The 17,937-nt window shown below is 46.6% G+C and overlaps 1 protein-coding gene across 1 annotated transcript; it reads right to left on the bottom strand.

The window, feature by feature from the left end:
• Positions 1 to 3,890: 3,890 nt before the first annotated feature.
• slc39a7 (solute carrier family 39 member 7) lies at positions 3,891 to 14,086 on the bottom strand. The gene is made up of 8 exons (XM_080005729.1): positions 13,765 to 14,086; positions 12,257 to 12,749; positions 11,524 to 11,692; positions 10,704 to 10,781; positions 10,480 to 10,608; positions 9,981 to 10,112; positions 9,545 to 9,741; positions 3,891 to 5,523 (listed from the first exon to the last, which is right to left on the bottom strand). Exons 2-8 carry the CDS (start codon positions 12,740 to 12,742, stop codon positions 5,269 to 5,271), a joined length of 1,446 nt encoding a protein of 481 aa, XP_079861855.1. The 5' UTR covers positions 12,743 to 12,749; positions 13,765 to 14,086; the 3' UTR covers positions 3,891 to 5,268.
• Positions 14,087 to 17,937: the final 3,851 nt, after the last annotated feature.

Genomic DNA, 17,937 nt, shown 5'->3' with positions numbered 1-17,937 from the left:
GTAGTACTTCTCCATGACATCGCAAATAAATCATGTTGTATCCTAAAACAAGGTTGGATCATCCCGGAACCAAACAAGACTTGGATCATCCCGGAACCACTCAACTCCAAGCTCTGCCAGCTCAATGTGTCTGCCGCCACCTGTCAGTGGATTACCAGATTCCTCACTGAGAGGAAGCAGCAAGTGGGTCTGGGGAAAAACATCCTCCACTCAATCAACCAGCATAGGCACACCACAGGGCGGCGTACTCTCCCCACTGCCCTTCACACTGTATCCCATCGACTGCACCTCCAGGGACCCCTCTGTTAAACTCCTGAAGTTTGCGGACGACACGACCGTCATTGGTCTCATACGAGATGTTGATTGGTCCGCATGTAGAGGGGAGGTTGAACGGCTGGTCCTCCGATGCAGCCACAACAACCTTGAGCCGAACACACTCAAAACGGTGGAGGTGACAGTGGACTTCAGAGGGCACACCCCTCCTCTGTCCCCCTCTCACCATTGTCCCTTTTCCAGCAGGGCATTTCAAGGGCCGATTAGTAGCGGGTGCCTTATATCGAACCAGTTCTTCACATTTTGACAGCAAAAGAACCGGCTCCCGGCCAGGAAAACGGTTCCAGAGCGGCACAACTTCTCTGCTTGACTGGAATCAAGAACTGCTTACGTCAGGGGCGCGGGACTCGGACAAGCAGGCCCAAGCAAAACATTGTGAGTGCCAATTTCGTTAGCACTTTAGTAGTACGGAATTTGTGGATGTAAAATGTTGTCCGTAGAGCTCTGAAGTGGACAAATCAAGTGGATATGTTGTAAATTATATCATATTTTATTGAGTGCCTTTTTTCTTTAAATTATTAGAACGCACAAGCTGCGAGCTCCGGGGCTCGAGGGGCTCCTCTCCCACCTCGGGTTTTCAACATTCCCTCCCAAATTGCCCCGTTTTCATAACAATTATAGTAGAAATACCGGTAATAATACTCTACTTGTTTTCAGCGCTAACATAGATGTTATAATGTTCTCTCCAACTCAATAAAAAACGGTCGGGTGCGCACAGTAGAAATGACGACATAAAAGATTGTATTAAGATGCAAAACATAAGCTATGATAATAATAATTTCTTATTGATAATAATAATTTCTTATTGATTATAATAATTTCTTATTGTTGATAATAATAATCATCATTATTATTTTCTTCTTAATAATAATAATAATAATAATAATAATAATGTCTTATTGATGATGATAATAATAAAATGCATATGGTGCGTGTATGTGCGTGTGTAGTTTCTTGATGTGTGTGATGTGTTGAAGAATGAAGGAGTGACCGCTGACGCTGACTTGATTAAAATAATAGTTTTATTACACAAATCAGCATCAAACCAGACTTGCCATGGACAACCTGGGAGAGAACAGGAGCCAGATATATTGTCTGCCAAGCGACGTTCTGCACTCGCTTTTAAAGCTGTACAGAGATAACATACCACATCTGGTTCAAACACATAGGTGCCCACTCAGCCTCTTTCTTGCCATAAATCTAAACATTTCCTCCTCTGGTCAAGCTGGAAGAATCAACAAAATTCCTCTCCCAGAGGGCCTCTGAATAGACCCTTGTTGTTTTCGTTCTCTGTATGACATAGAGGCAATAAATCTACAGTAACATACGTTACTATTATTCCTGCACTATATCTCAGCTTTGGGAGCTCAGTGACCTATTCACCTCAAACCTTCCAGACACCTCACGTGCATGACGACGTACGTGCGGTGATTATTCGTGTAATAAAATAAATAAACAGGACACACCCCGGCTGCGGCGTTTCAACCAGAACCTCCAGAAACAGGAATAACTTCTTCCCTGGCGCCATCACTTTACTGAACAATTAACCCAGCCATGTGACCTGACACTGCATGTCCCCAGGGAAATGTTTGTCAAACATGTATACATGTACATGTATCCATGTTCATGGTGCAATACACCATTCACACGTTTCTTGTATTTAGTATATGTAGTATATTTAGTATACTTATATTTACTTATATTAAGTAAATGCACTTTATTCACTTTATTGCTGTTCATGACAGCACCGCTGTTTACTGTAGACCATGGCAGGCAAGACCTACTTTTGAAAGAACCAACTCTTTATTGTTGAATGTAAGTACAGTTTGAGTTACTGTGAAACCGGAGTCAAATTCCTTTACATGTGCAGAAGTAAGTTTGGCCAATAAAACCTGATCAGCCTAAATCCTGCCTGTTACTGCTGTTCCTAAAACTATGTGTGTGTGTGTGTGTGTGTGTGTGTGTGTGTGCGTGCGTGCGTCCATCACCCACAGCAATCCTCGATGGTCGATCGCCGACTCTCAAGGGGGGTATATACATATCATTTTACTATACTTTGGAAGTAAACTAAGTACAGAGATACCCCCAAATTAAAAAAGGGCTCCGCTAGTTGAAGCAGGGTCTGCTGGCACGGATCCCGTGCCACAGGCTGTCTGTACACGGCGGGTTAGAGGTTAATTAAACGATTGGTCCAAGTGCGGTTGGGAGACGACGTTGGTTGTCGTTATCCTGCCTTTACAATGGATTTAATAATGGATTTTCTTTTTTACATCGGCGACTGAAATGGTTTCCTCAAGCAGCTCTTCCACAAATGGATGTAGTTGTAAGACTTACCCTGATTCTGAACATTGTTCGATTTATAAAAAGTATTAGATTGTGGTTTTTTTTTCCTACAAATTGATAATCAAATGAATAACATGAGCAATAAGATCATTTGACCTTGCACAATTCACGTGGGGTTATAAGACATTTTCGGACATTTAATTTGCCAACCTCTTACAGATTTGAACAACAGCGTCACACGCCGGAACCACAGCAGCCTCCAATCCCCACGAAACACTTGATGGAGACCGGTGCCGGGCAGCACAGCACCAATCCCCGCCGGCAGCAACACGCCACGCGGTCCCACCCAGCTCCGGGGACGGGGGGCCGTGTCCGCGGGGGCGGGGAGACGCGCTGGTCTAAGAAACGATTGCTGTCGAGACTCACGTGGTATGAGACGCCTCTCACGCGAGGGCTGCGTCATGTCTCTGGAACAGTCACCGCGTGGGAACAGATCCGCGCGGAGCTTGTCTGTGGAGGTGGATGTGGGAATGACACCTGCCGCCCTTGCCCGAAATTTCCACGTGGCAAAGGGGCTATAAAGTCACTCGTAATCAGTGATTGCAGGCCTGGAATATCCGAACGACCTTGATGCTCAAGTTACCTCACGACCTTTTGTATTTACAAAAGTGTTAATTGCCGGTTACAGACTGGTTTTTGCGACCTGTCACGCGACCCCATCAACTGTCGGTGTTTGTGTATCACATGCGCGGCGGACCAAGGGAGCGCGGTCAGGCCGCCGCCGCAGGCTCCCATCCCGGGGCGGCCCAGCCGCTGCGGATCGAGCGACTCAACGGAGGGACCCGCTGAGTCAACAGAGCGACTCCCGCCACCCGCCCGCTCCCAAACCCAGGAAACGATAAATGCGGTGTTGTCCCCGCAGTGAGGACCAGCGCGCTTGCGGGACATGTTGGGACCGGGCGAGACGAGCCCGACACGCAAGCCGCCGAACGCGTCACGGCGGGAGCGCCCTGGCACGCCGGGCTTACGGACCACACTCATATCGGTCTGCGAGCCGTGGATTCATCACGGAGGCCCGCGAGCCACCGTTATGTTGGAAGGCCGAGGTTAAATACACCCCAACCCGCGCAGTTTTGCCTCCGCCCGCCTCCTCGTCCTCATTCCCCGGCGCCGCGCCAGAGCGCACCTCCAACACGTCCTCCAGGGTGACGTCTCTTCTGCCCGGCGCGAGGTCATACTTTCCAGGGAACGGGGAAGGCAAGGAAACACCGGGGACATGATGTTATCACTTTATTTTTAAAACATTCAATAAAAACAGAACGGAAACGGAATAATAAGACTGCGCCCCACTCAGGTGCCCCGGGAGCCCCCCCAAACACTGGAATGACCCTTGATTGTCCCTAAAAACAACACCCAAGATCCACTGAAGGCCAGTACTCAATGGATGAAAAATTATTTTGAGGTTTAAGAAAAATAAAATTAAAATAAAAACACAAAGCATTTCAACCGCCCATGCATGAAATGTGAAGACTAAACATCGTTTCACAGCCACGGTTTCCAGACGAGCGGCGTTCACGGCACAGAACAATAAATCACAGGCTTTGACGACGTCGCAGACGCACAACTCGAGAAGCTCCAAAGACATTCCGCCGCCAAACCATTCCCAACCAGAGATTCTGCCGTCGGGTCAACCCGCTGCTTGAACGTCCGCTTTCCCCACGCGCTGCGCGTGACCCACGCCTCAAAACACCCGATTCTGATGCGTGTCAGGGGACAGGGCTGGGTCTTCATCCTCCTCAGGCAGCAGCTCCTCGGGAACGTCCTCCCGCCGTTGCCGTTTGAAATCAGACTTTGTTCCGCAGCGGTTGCCTCCGCCCCTCCCTGTGGTGACTACGTCTATGAATTTAAACAGCATCTAAAAGTTTGGAATGTAGAAACTTAAAACAACGGCCACGGAGGGGAAGCCCAAAGTTCCCATGGTCAACTCATAACAAGAAAACAAAACTTACTTTACAGTGATTCTAGTGTCACTCAACTGGGGAAGCAGCGCAGCCCGAAAACAAACAATGGAACACCTTGATTTGAGCCACGCCGCCGACCTTCTTTTTATTTAGCGGTTGAAGCGGTTCAGTCGAGCCGTTCAGGACGAGATATTAGGCATGAACCCCCGCGGCTTACACACTTATTTATACCAGCAACTTCCTCAACCAAAAGAATAAAAGTGAGTGAGTGTTTTTAATAAAAACAGGCTTGGAGGGCCAACAACGTCAACAAGGCAGCCGGTCCCCTTTCTCTGCACAGCGTCAGTTTATTCTTTAAATGCTTCAAGCTGTCCCTGTTGCACCGTCAAGCAGCTCAGTTACATTCAATATGTTACCGTGACACTCCACGAATCAGGGATGTTGGTATGAAAAACAATAATAAAAACAAATGAAAAATTCAGAGAAACTCTTCTATTGAACGTGTGTGTGTCTCCTGATATACTGAAATCCAGATTATAAAAAAAAAAAAAAAGGGAAAAATTGAATAACATCCCTGACCGGATACGCTTCAATCCTTGTCTTTATTCAACCCTTTAAACCTCGCCCTCTCTCTCGCCCCCCTCCCTCGCTCGCTCTCTCTCGCTCCTCGCCCCCTCTCTCTCTCGCCCGCTCACTCGTACTCGGCGATCAACACCATCATGCCCACTCCGAACAGCAGCGCCAGAATCTCCATCAGTGATTGGCCGAAGCTGGGGCGCCCCGCCAGCAGCTCCGGGAGCACGGTCACCGTGGCGATGTAAACGAACCCGCCCGCCGTGAAGGGCAGGATCCAGGCGGTCGCCGCGGCGCCCACGCCTTCGGCTAAGAGCGAGCACGCCGTCCCCGCCAGAGCACCGACGGCCGTCAGGAGCTGCAGACACATGGCCTGGTGGGGGAAGGTCACATGATCAGAGGACGAGCTGGAGATGGTTTGAAAGCTCAGATGGGCTGTATTATTAGTACTACTACTACTTCTTTTATTATTATTAATATTATTAGGACTACTACATTACTACTACTATTATTACTATTATTATTACTACCATTACTACTACTACTACAACTACTACTACTATAATAATTATTATTACTACTACTATAATAATTATTACTACTACTACTACTATAATAATAATTATTATTATTATTACTACTATAATAATAATTACTACAATTATTATTACTACTATTATTATTAATACTAAAATTGTTATTAATACTATAATTAATTAATTAATTAGTTATTATTATTATTATTATTATTATTATTATTATTATTATTATTCGAATTACAAAGTCCCATAATTTCATTTGAAACTGCAACCTTTTGGTTTTTCCGTCTTCCGTTCATTCAAATGGACAGCTGGCTGCTTTATCAAATTCCCAGCAGGTGTCGGTCACTTGTCGCAGGGAAACACGGACCCCGTCACCAACAACGAGCAAACACATAACGCTGAAACACCTTCGCAAGCGGTTGTTAAAAAAGCGGCGGCTAGTTTAAAGTATGAAACATGGGGCTGATGTTTGAACTTCATCACAGCAGGAAGCAGCTTGTGCTCCTCGTGTCACCTGAGAAGGTGAAGAGGACTCTGCAGCGACTCAACACTTTGTAAAATTAATCTCATTTAAAAATCAGCAACAACCAACAACACTTGCATACTTCATAATAATAAGCAAGCGATGCAGGAGCCTGCGCTCCCACACCAGCAGGCTCAAGTACAGCTTCTTTCCAGAGGCTGGAACACTGCTGAATAAACCCCCATCCCCCCTCTAGCACTGGACTTTTAAATGGTTACCTGCTTACCTGTTGTTACCTGCTGTTACCTGCTTACCTGTTGTTACCTGCTTACCTGTTGCATTTCACTCTCTGCAATGTTCAGCTGTTTACATTTACCGCCTTGCACTGTATAACTGTTCACACTCACTACTGCACTGTTTCACCAATTGTCCTTGCACTGCTATCACCTAAAAACTGCACAATACTTTTTTAACTTTTTTTTAATATTCCTTAACCTGACCAAAACTTGCACAATACACAGAGATATACTACATGTATATATATAGTATTTATATAAAAAGACTATTTATACATATTCCCCCTTTACTCCTGACAAACCTGTATTTATAACCTTACAATGTTGTACATAATACATCATAACTGCACAGAAACACTGTACTCAAATAGCACTTTGGTATTTAAATGCTTCTTTTGCACTTCTGGTTAGATATCAACTGCATTTCATTGGTTCTGTACCTGTACTCTGCTAGTGACAATAAAGTTGAACGTAAAAATCAAATCTAATAATAATACAAGTACTCCTCACTTAACAAGTTCTGTTCCTAGGACCAGGTCCATAAGCGAGGACCCCTGTTATTTCACGGTAAGGGGGCGTGGCTGACATATATAGTGTATATAGTATATAAAGTGTATATAGTATATACAGTGAATATAGTATATATAGTGTATATATAGTGCATATAGTATACAATGTATGTAGTGTATATAGTATATACAGTGTATATAGTGTATATAGTGTATACAGTGTATAAAGTATATATAGTATACATAGTGTATATAGTATATAAAGGGTGATGAGATGAGATGCTTGGTATTGTACACGGTGTACAACGCAGACTGGTCAGAGAGCTGGTGGTATGTCTGAACGGTGGTGAGACAGGTAGGTGGTTCAGTCAGGAGTACCTGTATTACAGTATATATTGTTATTTGATATTCTGTTTATTGTCATTTGATTTGTTTTGTTTTTCAAATAGTGGCAGTTTAGTAAAATAGTTGATTTGAGACATTTGATACAATGCTAAGGTAATGAAAACCACCCTTCATGATGCGTTTCCTCCCCCTTGTAATCCGACAGGGTGACATCACAACGCTGTCATGCATCAGACATGAAAGCTTTGAAAGCACTAGGTGATGATAAACTGCCCCCACAACTTGTCTTGCAACTTAACAAGTCACAAAACAAATTGTGTGACTTGTCATTTGTTCAGAATCATTAAAACTTCATACGTACAGAGTCAACAAGCGGTGTTGCTGTGTGTTTTGAGTCAAGAGTGGAACCCTGTTTGGGCGGCGCTCAAAGCACAGCGGAACACATATCTGCAGAGATTCACAGAACGTGACACAAGTCTGTCCAATATTAAACACAGGCAATGCCGAGACGGCCCACTGGGTGGCTTCTAACCATTATATGATGTTACTTTTTATCTGCGCTGCTCCTATCAAAAGATCCATGACAGTGAAACATGTGGACAGTTAGAGACGGCTGTGTTGGGCTGTGGTAGCATTCTACACCACTGTGTAACAGAGCCCAGCTCAGTTTTTAACTCAATGTCACAAGCAAATGCTCTTGGTCACAAGGTGTGTGTGTGTATTATTACACAAGTAGCATGGCATTACAGAAAGGAAATGGTACCTCGGGCTGTAATGCATAATATATATATAATGTATATATATATTCTTTTTTTTTTGTATTTCATTGTTTGCTGGTGAAAGTTTCAGGAGGGTACGACATGTAAACAGTAATCATTGCTAAGTTATCTTCAATGAGCGCTCCATCCTATGTTCAAGGGCTTCTGGAGAAGCCAGTTTCGGTTGCTCCGCCCATCACCCGAGCTTTGCTCGCCGCATGCATGGAGAAGGGACAGTCCATTAAACATATGGGGGATTTATTTCCTGTGCCTTCCATTATTATTAATTATTAGGATATAATCATATTCGGCCGTTCAATGCAACTATGAACCTTATTTATAAATCCTTATTGAAAAGTTATCCCTGTGCATTCTGTAAGCTTCCATCTGTTTTATCCTGTTATTGTAATGCACTGACTGACAAAAACAAAGAGCCCAAAACATAAATGTAGATAGATAAATCAGACAATAATGTAGCTGTCATGAAGAATAATTGGAGTATTTAAAGACTTAAGGGCAACTATTTGTAAAACGTATTTTAAAAGGGACCTATTATGCTCCTTTGCACCCATGTTAGAATAGGTCGCTGAGGTCCCCAAAACACGCTCTTGAAGTTGTTCTCCTGAAAATACAACCCAGATGATGCATTTGAGCCATGGTGACGCGCCTCCAAAACTTGTTTTTTTTAAGCCTGTAACCCTTCACAGACCGCACCTCATCAGCACACTACAATCAGTTTCTGAACAAATTAGATGTGAGAAATAAACAATCCAGTCGCTGAATCTACACTCGATTAGATCTACGAGGCCCTTGGCTGCCGCGCTCCAGGCCGGTGGGACACGGACGCCGCACCGGACCGTCGCACGCAGGGATTTTTGGTTCTGTGTCAACGTCATAAAACCAAATAAATTAATAAATATATCTACAATGAAAACACTGTTTTTATTGTGTTTTTGTTTGGAGAAGCGGAAAGTAGGGAAAAAAAAAAAAAAAAAACTTTGAAAACGGTTCATTCAGAGCGGCTGCAAGTCCGAGTGTTGGGTTCACAGCGGTGACTTTGTCATTAGTTTAACTCGTTATTTGACACTTTGGCCGAACATCCCACATTGTGACTGTATGTAGGGCGGAAAATAAGGAAAAGCACAATAGTTCCCCTTTAAGACATTTTGAGACTTGAGACCAGGACGTCGCCTTCCTTCTGCAGAACCACGTGCAGTTGAGAGACGGTCGGCTAGGGCTGGTCAACAGATGCATATCATATGGATATCGTGATACGAGGCGAGATATTGTCTGGGATTTGGGATACCAGAATATCAGGATACATTTGAAGGTTTACATGAATGATCACTACACTAAAGTACTGCAGTTTCCTGTACTTGACAGGCTGGAGTAGACGTTCCAGCATACATTTGATTTTTGCAGATATCCCCCAGCCCTCCAACAGGCGGCCGCAGGAAAACATTTGTGTTGTTGTTGTTTACCTTCTTCTTGGTGCAGCCGGACTGGACCAGGATGGCGAAGTCTCCGATCTCGTGCGGCACCTCGTGCAGCAGAATGGTCAGCGTGGTGACCGTTCCCACGGCCGGGCTCACCAGGAAGGACGCGCCGATGGCCAGGCCGTCGGTGAAGTTGTGCGTGAAGTCGGCCGCCAGGTTGAGGTAGCCCGACACCTTGATGTCTGGGTTTGGCGAGAGACGGAGCGCGGCGTTCAGACAGCTGCTCTCTGAACATAAGGAGGTGGACTGACTCTATTTTGTTTTTTTAAACAGATGAAAAGCAACTCATACTCTTTTTCATGAAGGCCTTTCTTTGTTTGGAGTACACGTAGTATACATAGTATGAGAACTGAAGTACCTGCTTCATCTCAACAAGTTCCCCCTTTCTACAAGTACATTTCGGGGTGTCTCCGCTGATCACCTGTGCTCTTCTTTTCCTCCTCCTTTGGAGCTTTCTTGTCTTTGCTTTCATTCTCCTTCTTGTCCCTCTTCTTCTTCTTCTCCTCCTCCTCCTCCTCCTCCTCGACATCACTCTCCTTGGCCTTGGGTGTATCTGTAGAACAACCCGTTAGTTGGTGGGTTAACTTTGTCCCAGACTGGAAACTACACTCAGACGGTTTCATCCGAACCGGAACAAACTGCTCCCAGTCCGCAGGCAAGATTCAAGCACTTTTCCAGGACCTTTCGACATGATCATATTCATATTCAATCATATTTTTATTCTTGCAGCATGCTACTTTGTCGTTCTCTACTTTGTCGCACACTTTTGAGATCCGCTGTTTTTACAGAAACAAACAATCGACACAGGAAACGTATGAGTCGCGGCTTCTCTTACTCCAAAAGCCGTACGGACCGAGTCGGTTTTTTTTTTTTGGGATTGGCTGCACAGAGTAAGGGGTGCAGCCTCTCCAGCGGCGTACCGTGCAGGCGGGCGTGCGAGTGTCCGTGACCCCCCTTCAGCAGACGCACAAACTTCTCCACCACCAGGAACGCCACGATGCCGCCGAGGACCCACAGGCCCACCGACATCATGTGGGCGTGGGCGGCGCCTGGGGGAGGGGGGCAAAGAATGAGTCGGGGGCCGCCGGCTGAAGGCGCTAGCGGGTGAGGGGGGGCGACGCCGGCGGGGACCTGTTCAGCGTACCGTGCGAATGGCCGTGGTCGTGTGCCTCTTCGCCGGCGGGAGAGCGGCCATCTTGGTCTCCGTGGTGAGAGTGGGGCTCTGTAAAAAAACAAAAAACAAAACAACAAAAAGAGCGCGTTGTGCGCGAGGTGGCTCGAACAGCGACAACATAGGGATGCTTCTGGATACCAACATTATGAAACGGGACTAGATAGCCTCAACACATCAGCAATAGTCAATAGTCAAACTGTGTCGATATGGTACGGAGCACGCTGGCCCCGGGCGTGACGCTGGTGTGCGTTTGTCATTTTTGTGCACGGAAAAAAGCTGAAGACTCACAAAGCCTTGTGGGCCATAATTATTTCCTGACTGTCGAGCGTGCGTGGGGCTTCCAGACTTCCAGACAGCTTAATTGTCTGCCGAGCAGCGATACCGGGCGACCTGTCGAGCGGGTCGCGAGGCCGCGGAGGAGAGAAGCTGCTCTCAAGTCTCCTTGTTAGAGAAGCACCTGCAAATTAACAGAAACAAACACCGCAGGCGTGTCCCGCGCAGAGGAACGACGGTCTCACCTGCCCGACGCCCAGGGCCGCAGCACCGTGATGGCAGAGTGTGGCACATTTGGGTGCTTTGATTTCTGCGACACATGAACTGCTTCCTCGGGTAAATCCCGAGTTAAAAGGGTGCTCTCTGTACGCGTCAGCGTGTCAGGGCGTGATGTTATCTGCATAAAGCACCAGCTACAAGCCTCCATCCCCAAAAACAAAGCCTGTCTCCCACCCGTGGCACTCGAATGGAGATTTATTTGACAACAGACGGACAGGCACGTGAGCCAAGCACCCACCCAAAGCGTGGGGGATGAGGTGGAGGAAGGCGTCGCCCAGCAGGCCCCCGGAGGCGAAGCCCAGCAGCACCTTGAGCAGGTTCTGGTGCTGGTCCGTGTTGGACTGGACCGGGATGAGGAAGAGGATGAGGAAGGGGGCGGCGCTGATCAGCAACGTGGCCCCAACAGCCTGCGGAAACAAGGGGGAGGGAGACGGTTCAAAACGTGGCGCGGCCGGGGGGGCTACGCTCTGTGTCCCCTACGCGTCGCAGAATCCCGCCATTTTCCTTTTTCAGAAAAGGCGGTTCAACGCCGCCGTCGGTTTTTTGAAGACCATTTACCCCGGTTGACCGTACGTAAGCCCAGTGAGAAGCCCAAACAGTAAGAAGTCTCCCCGTAGTCACGCATTGAGCAAGGCTGTGCTATGAACCGTAAGAATGATGGGAATCAACATTTTAATAAGGGAGGGCGGCAAAGCTATCCTTTCATTTACAAAGTGAATACTCAATTGCTGTTATTAAGCAAAGAGACTGGGCGGTGATTTTTTAACAACATGTGCAGAGAAACAGGTTGCATGTGACAGCCTGGAGGACAGCAAGGCCCTGTCAACAGCTTGACCAATTTCCTGAAAACGCACTTACTCGTAACTTGGATTGAAACCAAAACCCATCCCCTCGGGACTCAGGCCGCAGCCCCGACCCGCCCCGACCCACTCCACCCTCCATCAGCTCAGCCTTGATCTCCGTGAACCCACCTGCATCCACAGCTCCACTGTGTCTCTCTTCTCCACGCCCGCTTCCCTCTTCCCTCGCTGCCCTCCGTGCGCATGCCCATGGCCGCTCGTGTCCTTGTGCACGCGCACCACGTCCTCGTGATTGTGGGCGTGTCCGTGACCATGGTCGTGGGCATGTCCGTGGTCGTGGGCGTGTCCATGGTCATGGCCGTGTCCATGGTCATGGCCGTGTCCGTGGTCGTGTCCGTGGTCGTGGGCGTGCCCGTGGTGGTGGGCGTGTCCGTGCCCCTCTTCCTCGCCCGGGGGGAGGTTGGCCTCGGCGCTCCACTTGCTCGCACCGTGGTGCATCTTCACCGGAGGGCCGTGGGAATGACCGTGGCAGCCGCCCTCGCCGTGGGAATGCCCGTGTCCTCCATGGGAGTGACCGTGCGCGACGGCGAGCCGCGCAGCTAGCAACAGGAGGGCCGACGTGGCCAGAGTCAGAAGCAGCAGGCGTGCGTAGGCCATGGCGTTCCTAGAGCAAAGAGAAGAGACGAGCACGCTAAGTCTGCATGCTATGTATGCTGGGCACATCGGACCGGTGTGAAGCGGATCATTTCAGATGACACATTCGTCTACTTAAGGCGGTGATCTGTAAAACTGTGTTGAGCGGCTACAAATCCCATAGTTCACTCTATTCAAAACCATGTTTTCCCCACAAATGTCCAAATACTGTAGTTACATAAAAGATGACGCAATTTGAACATTCAACGCAAACAAGACCCAGAAAACGTGAATTGAATAGAATACCGGCCCCTCCTTAAAACCACACAACGTTTTTGAGCGGTTTGTCAGCAAGGACGTCTCAATGACTGTCGCCGTTGACCATTCAAAACAGTAACTAGCAGTATCAACGTTGTTTTGAAAGCTTTCAAAATACTTCCACATTTCGAATATCTCTAAACCTAGAAGACGGAAAGAAATCCAACGGCGAGACACGTTTGTTTCCGTGACCTCCAAGGGAGCAGCAAACAGCTGTGCCAGGCTGCCCAGCGACACCCCCCGTACCTCCCGCAGGGGGGGGAGGCGGACCCCGCCACCAACAGTGTACTGCAAACCGCATATAGAGGAGCGCATGCGAAACAAAGCACAGCACACACACGTCGAACAGATGTTTGATGAGATACAAAACGACACCGACGCAAAATATGGGACTTGGAACAAAATCTTACGGATTCCCCCTTTAAGCGTGACTGCGCGCTCAGACTGTTGAATGGCGTCAGCAAAGTAACATCAGATTCCGTTTAGCAGTGGGGTTGTTGTTTGTTTGTTGTTGTTGTTGTTGTTGTTGTTGTTGTTGTTGTTTACACGGCGTGTTTGTAAACGGCGAGCCGCTGTGTTTCCCCCCCCCGGGTTCAAATCTCGACGTTAATCCCCACGGACAACAGCGCAAAGCGGAAGAATCCCGAACGCAGAGCAGAGCCGCTAGCACGCTAGCACGCTAGCACGCCGCCGGGGCGAGCGGAGAGGAACCAACTACCGCGGCTCACCCGGTCGTTGCAGGCGAGCCGCGTCGGGGCAACTCGTCCGACGGAGCTGTCGATCCGTCGATGTACGTTTGGGGTCGACTATCGGTTCGCCGAGGCCGCGCGGCGCTGCGCTGGCTCCACTTCACCCACGGACGTGGCGTTTCAGGGCGCCGGGCGAAATCTCGCGGGTGGAGCCGTCATTCAAAACAAACCGTCTCCTTCCGCCGGTTCCTCGGGAGCTCGACTCAGCTCAATAAAATGAAGTTTCTCTTGTTTGTTTGTTTTTCGGTTTGTTTTTGTGTTTTTTTGTGGTGTTTTTTTTCCTCACGGGACGGTTTTGAGTTTTGTGAGCGACGGAGACCAAATGGGAAGTGAGGATACGAACGTAATCTCGCGAGAGTTGGCGATTTGAACCATTGGCCGCATCCTGCAAGAGCCGGATGTGGCCGCGTCATTCCCACAAGAAATAACAATAATAACAATAATAATAATAATCAATAGATGGAAAAATAAATCATGCTAAAATCAATTAAAAAACAATGTAACAAAATGTAAAAAGAAAAAAAATGTAATAGCTGAAACATGAAGAGGGGGACGTTTTAAAATAATAAAAGAACATAAATACATAGATATAAAAATAACCCAAAAAGAACATAGATACACAGATGATAATAACAATAATAATAATAATCATAATAACTGCGATTTATATAGCGCCTTTCTCAAACCCAAGGGCACTTTACAATGGAAAGACAAAAAACAAAAATACAAAAACAGACAGGGTAGATGAATGGAAAAAGATAAAAAAACAGAAAAATAAGCCAAAAAGGGTCAGGGGCAGTAGGCTTCGTTGAAGAGGTAGGTTTAGATAGAAAAATAGACGGGGAAAAAAGCATAGATACATACAGTAGATGGAAAATAGACAGAAAAAGAGCATGGATACATAGATTTAAAAAAACATAGATACACAGAAAGAAAAGTAGACAAAATACATAGATCGAAAAATAAACAGAAAAAAGGGCATAGATACAGAGATAAAAAAAAAATTGACAGAAAGAAAAGAACATAGTGTCGCGTGGGGATGGTGTGGTGTGAGCGGCTGCACCTGTCCTGGGTCTCGGTATTCGGGCCCCAGGATCAGTGTGGCTGCATTCCTGACGCCCGCCGGTTGGTCCAAGGAGCAGCAGGTTAAAAGCCCCATCCCCACACACACTCAGGAGAGGAGCCTGCTCTATCTGCAGCCGGGCTAATTGCACCTGGGCTAATTGCACCTGCCCCACGCTCTGCAATGAACTGGCGTCGTCTTTGCGCCAGAGGTCCCTGAAAACGCCACTTGGATGGCGAGGGGTCGACGAAACTGCCACACATAGACACATAGATGGGGAAATAGACCGGAAGGAGGACATACATAGAAAAATAGACAGAAGAACACGTACGGGAAAAATTCGACGTAAAGAGAACACAGATAGAAAAGCGGACAAGAAAATCAAACAGACAGAACAAAGGAACATGGACAGGTCGCACCGGCCACACGCTGTCGATTTCGAAGAAATGTGTAGTTCCCCGAGTTTCCGCTCGGGGGCAGCATCTCATTATAAACCTCAAACAGACCAAAGTATTTCATGAGTCATAATAGTTATAATATTTAATTTTAATAATGACATATGCCATTCAAATCTGCTCCTGACACGGTGTGACAGAATAAAAACAAATACCCTGACCGACTAAATAACTACATCCCATTTTAGCTTCACACTTGTCCTTTTATCATTATTTTTTTAAATACATGAAAACCCGACCCAAAGACGAGAACAGCTTAGGGATGGTTTATGGGGGAAATCTAAACGACCAGGGTCAATTAAAAATCAAGCATAAACATCCGGACGAAACAGCCGAACGACGTTGTCCGAAAAACAATTCCAGATCCGCTCTCCTGTGCACAGTGTGGGAGCAGATAATGAAACACACTGAAATGAATCACGTAGAAGTGGCTTGACGCCCTCAGACCACTCCATTCGCTCTTCCACAGCCCGTTTCCAAACGCCAAAGACTCGGATCCAGGGCACCGCGACGCCCAACCGGGGCGGAAGAAATACAAAAAAAGGGGCGATTTCATTTTTTTCAGGAGAAAGCGATGGTGAAAACTACATTTCCTAAGGTGTAACAGGAGGCCAACTGCTGCCAGGAGGACTGGGATGCCACTGATGTTACCACAGCCAATGACGACTCCACAGTTTCTAAGCAGAGATCCCAGAGGAGCCGTTTGGGCTTCCTCCTCGTGTCGGCCACTGTGGTGGAACCTTTCCAGCCTAAAAAGGTCACCGAGGGGTCCCGTCAAGACCCCTCGGTGACAACCCTGAAAGAACCGCTTTGTTGGCATAGGGAGTTTGAAAGTATCAAAATAATAATAATAATCATAATAATAATAATAACAACAATAATAATAATTATAACAACAACAACAACAACAACAACAATAATAATAATAACAATAATAACAACAACAATAATAATAATATTATTATTATTATTATTATTATTAATAATAATATTAATAATAATAACAACAATAATTATAATAATAAAAAATAACAATAATAATAACAACAACAATAATAAAAATATTATTATTATTTTTATTATTATTATTATTATTAATAATAATAATAATAATAATAATAATAATAATAATAATAATAATAATAATAATACCCCGCCCGTGCCTCCACCCCGCCTTGGCCGTGTCTGTTGTCTTTGAAGGGCCGCTGAGTTTGAAGTTTGAGTTTCAAGGTGCAATGTGTGGAAGGTACGGACGGCACTCTGCAGAAATGGAACATGACAACATAAACATAACGTTATAACATTCATGAGTGTGTTTTGAGCGGCGCCTTATCCCGTCAAAAGAAGAACGGCTGCGTTGGCGCTCCCTCAGAATGAACCGTTTTTTTTTGCACGGGGAGCGGGCCCGCTTCACGGAGGCCGCCATGTTGCACCGCCATGTTTCTTCTACGGTAGCCCAGAAGGGACAAACCCAATCCAGAGGGCCTTTCGCATTTTTTTTTTTTTTCGCAAGTTTCCCAGCCCCCGTCTCCTCCCCGGGGGACGCCATGTTGCACCGCCCTGGCTGGGGTTGGGATCTGCAACCTCACCGTGGGTGATTCAGAGCACAGACGGGTTGGTGCAGATAAAGGCAGAATGAGGAAGGTTCCTGACAGACAAATTCATGGGATGCAGAGAGCAGCTGCTAAAATGTCGTTACAAAGCAGCAAACAGGTATTTGAAGCTGCTGGTGCCTCTGGAGTCCAGCCAACCTCAAGGTGTAGGATCCTCCAGAGGCTTGTAGCTGTGCATAAAGCTACTATTGGGCCCCCTCTAAGCAATGCTCACAAGCAGAAACGGGGCGCAGAAATACATGAAGACTCATTTTCAAACAGTCTTGTTTGCTGATGAGTGCCGTGCAACACTGGATGGTGCAGGTGGATGGAGTAGTGGATGGTTGGTGGATGGCCACCGTGTCCCAACAAGGCTGCCACGTCAGCAAGGAGGTGGCGGAGTCATGTTTTGGGCCGGAATCATGGGGAGAGAGCTGGAAGGCCCCTTTAGGGCCCCTGGAGGTGTGAAAACTCACCTCGGCAAAGTATATAGAGTTTGTGACTGAGCACTTTCTTCCATGGAACTGGGCCTTACATAGCAAAACCATCTTCATGCCTGACAATGCACCATCTCATGGTGCAAAGAATACGTCTGTGTCATTGGCTGCTATGGGCATAAATGGAGTGAAACTCATGGTGTGGCCCCCATCCTCCCCTGACCTCCACCCTATTGAGAACCTTTGGCGCATCCTCCAGCAAAAGATCTATGAGGGTGGAGGCAGTTGGCATCAAAACAGCAGCTCTGGGAGGCTGTTCTGACGTCCTGCAAAGAAATTCAAGCAGAAACTCTTCAAAAACTCACAAGTTCAATGGAGGCAAGAACAGTGAAGGTGATATGAAAGAAGGCTCCTATGTTGACATGGAACTTGGCCTGTTCAGATGTTTTTGATTGAAATAGCTGCTGCACATTCAACAAACGACCATTTTCAGTTCTTTACAACCTATAAAATGCTTTGAAACTCTCTTGTGCATAATAATTTGGAACAGTGTGTTTTGAGTTTTTTATTTTTGAATAACATACTGTTATCATTAAGAGGTTTGT

This window comes from Zeus faber, assembly GCF_960531495.2.
Source record: "Zeus faber genome assembly, chromosome: 1".
NCBI lineage: Eukaryota > Metazoa > Chordata > Actinopteri > Zeiformes > Zeidae > Zeus > Zeus faber.
The sequence above is the reverse complement of the archived record's forward strand: the minus strand, read 5'-3'. Positions and strand labels throughout refer to the sequence as shown.

Bases quoted from the DNA above. Each gene is read 5' to 3' on its own strand.
- slc39a7 (XM_080005729.1), bottom strand. From the start codon at position 12,742: ATGGCCTACGCACGCCTGCTGCTTCTGACTCTGGCCACGTCGGCCCTC. The intron at 11,693-12,256 runs GTGGGTTCACGG...TTGTTTCCGCAG, and splicing joins CAGTGGAGCTGTGGATGCAG to GCTGTTGGGGCCACGTTGCT. The intron at 10,113-10,479 runs GTACGCCGCTGG...GTTGTTCTACAG, and splicing joins CTCGCACGCCCGCCTGCACG to ATACACCCAAGGCCAAGGAG.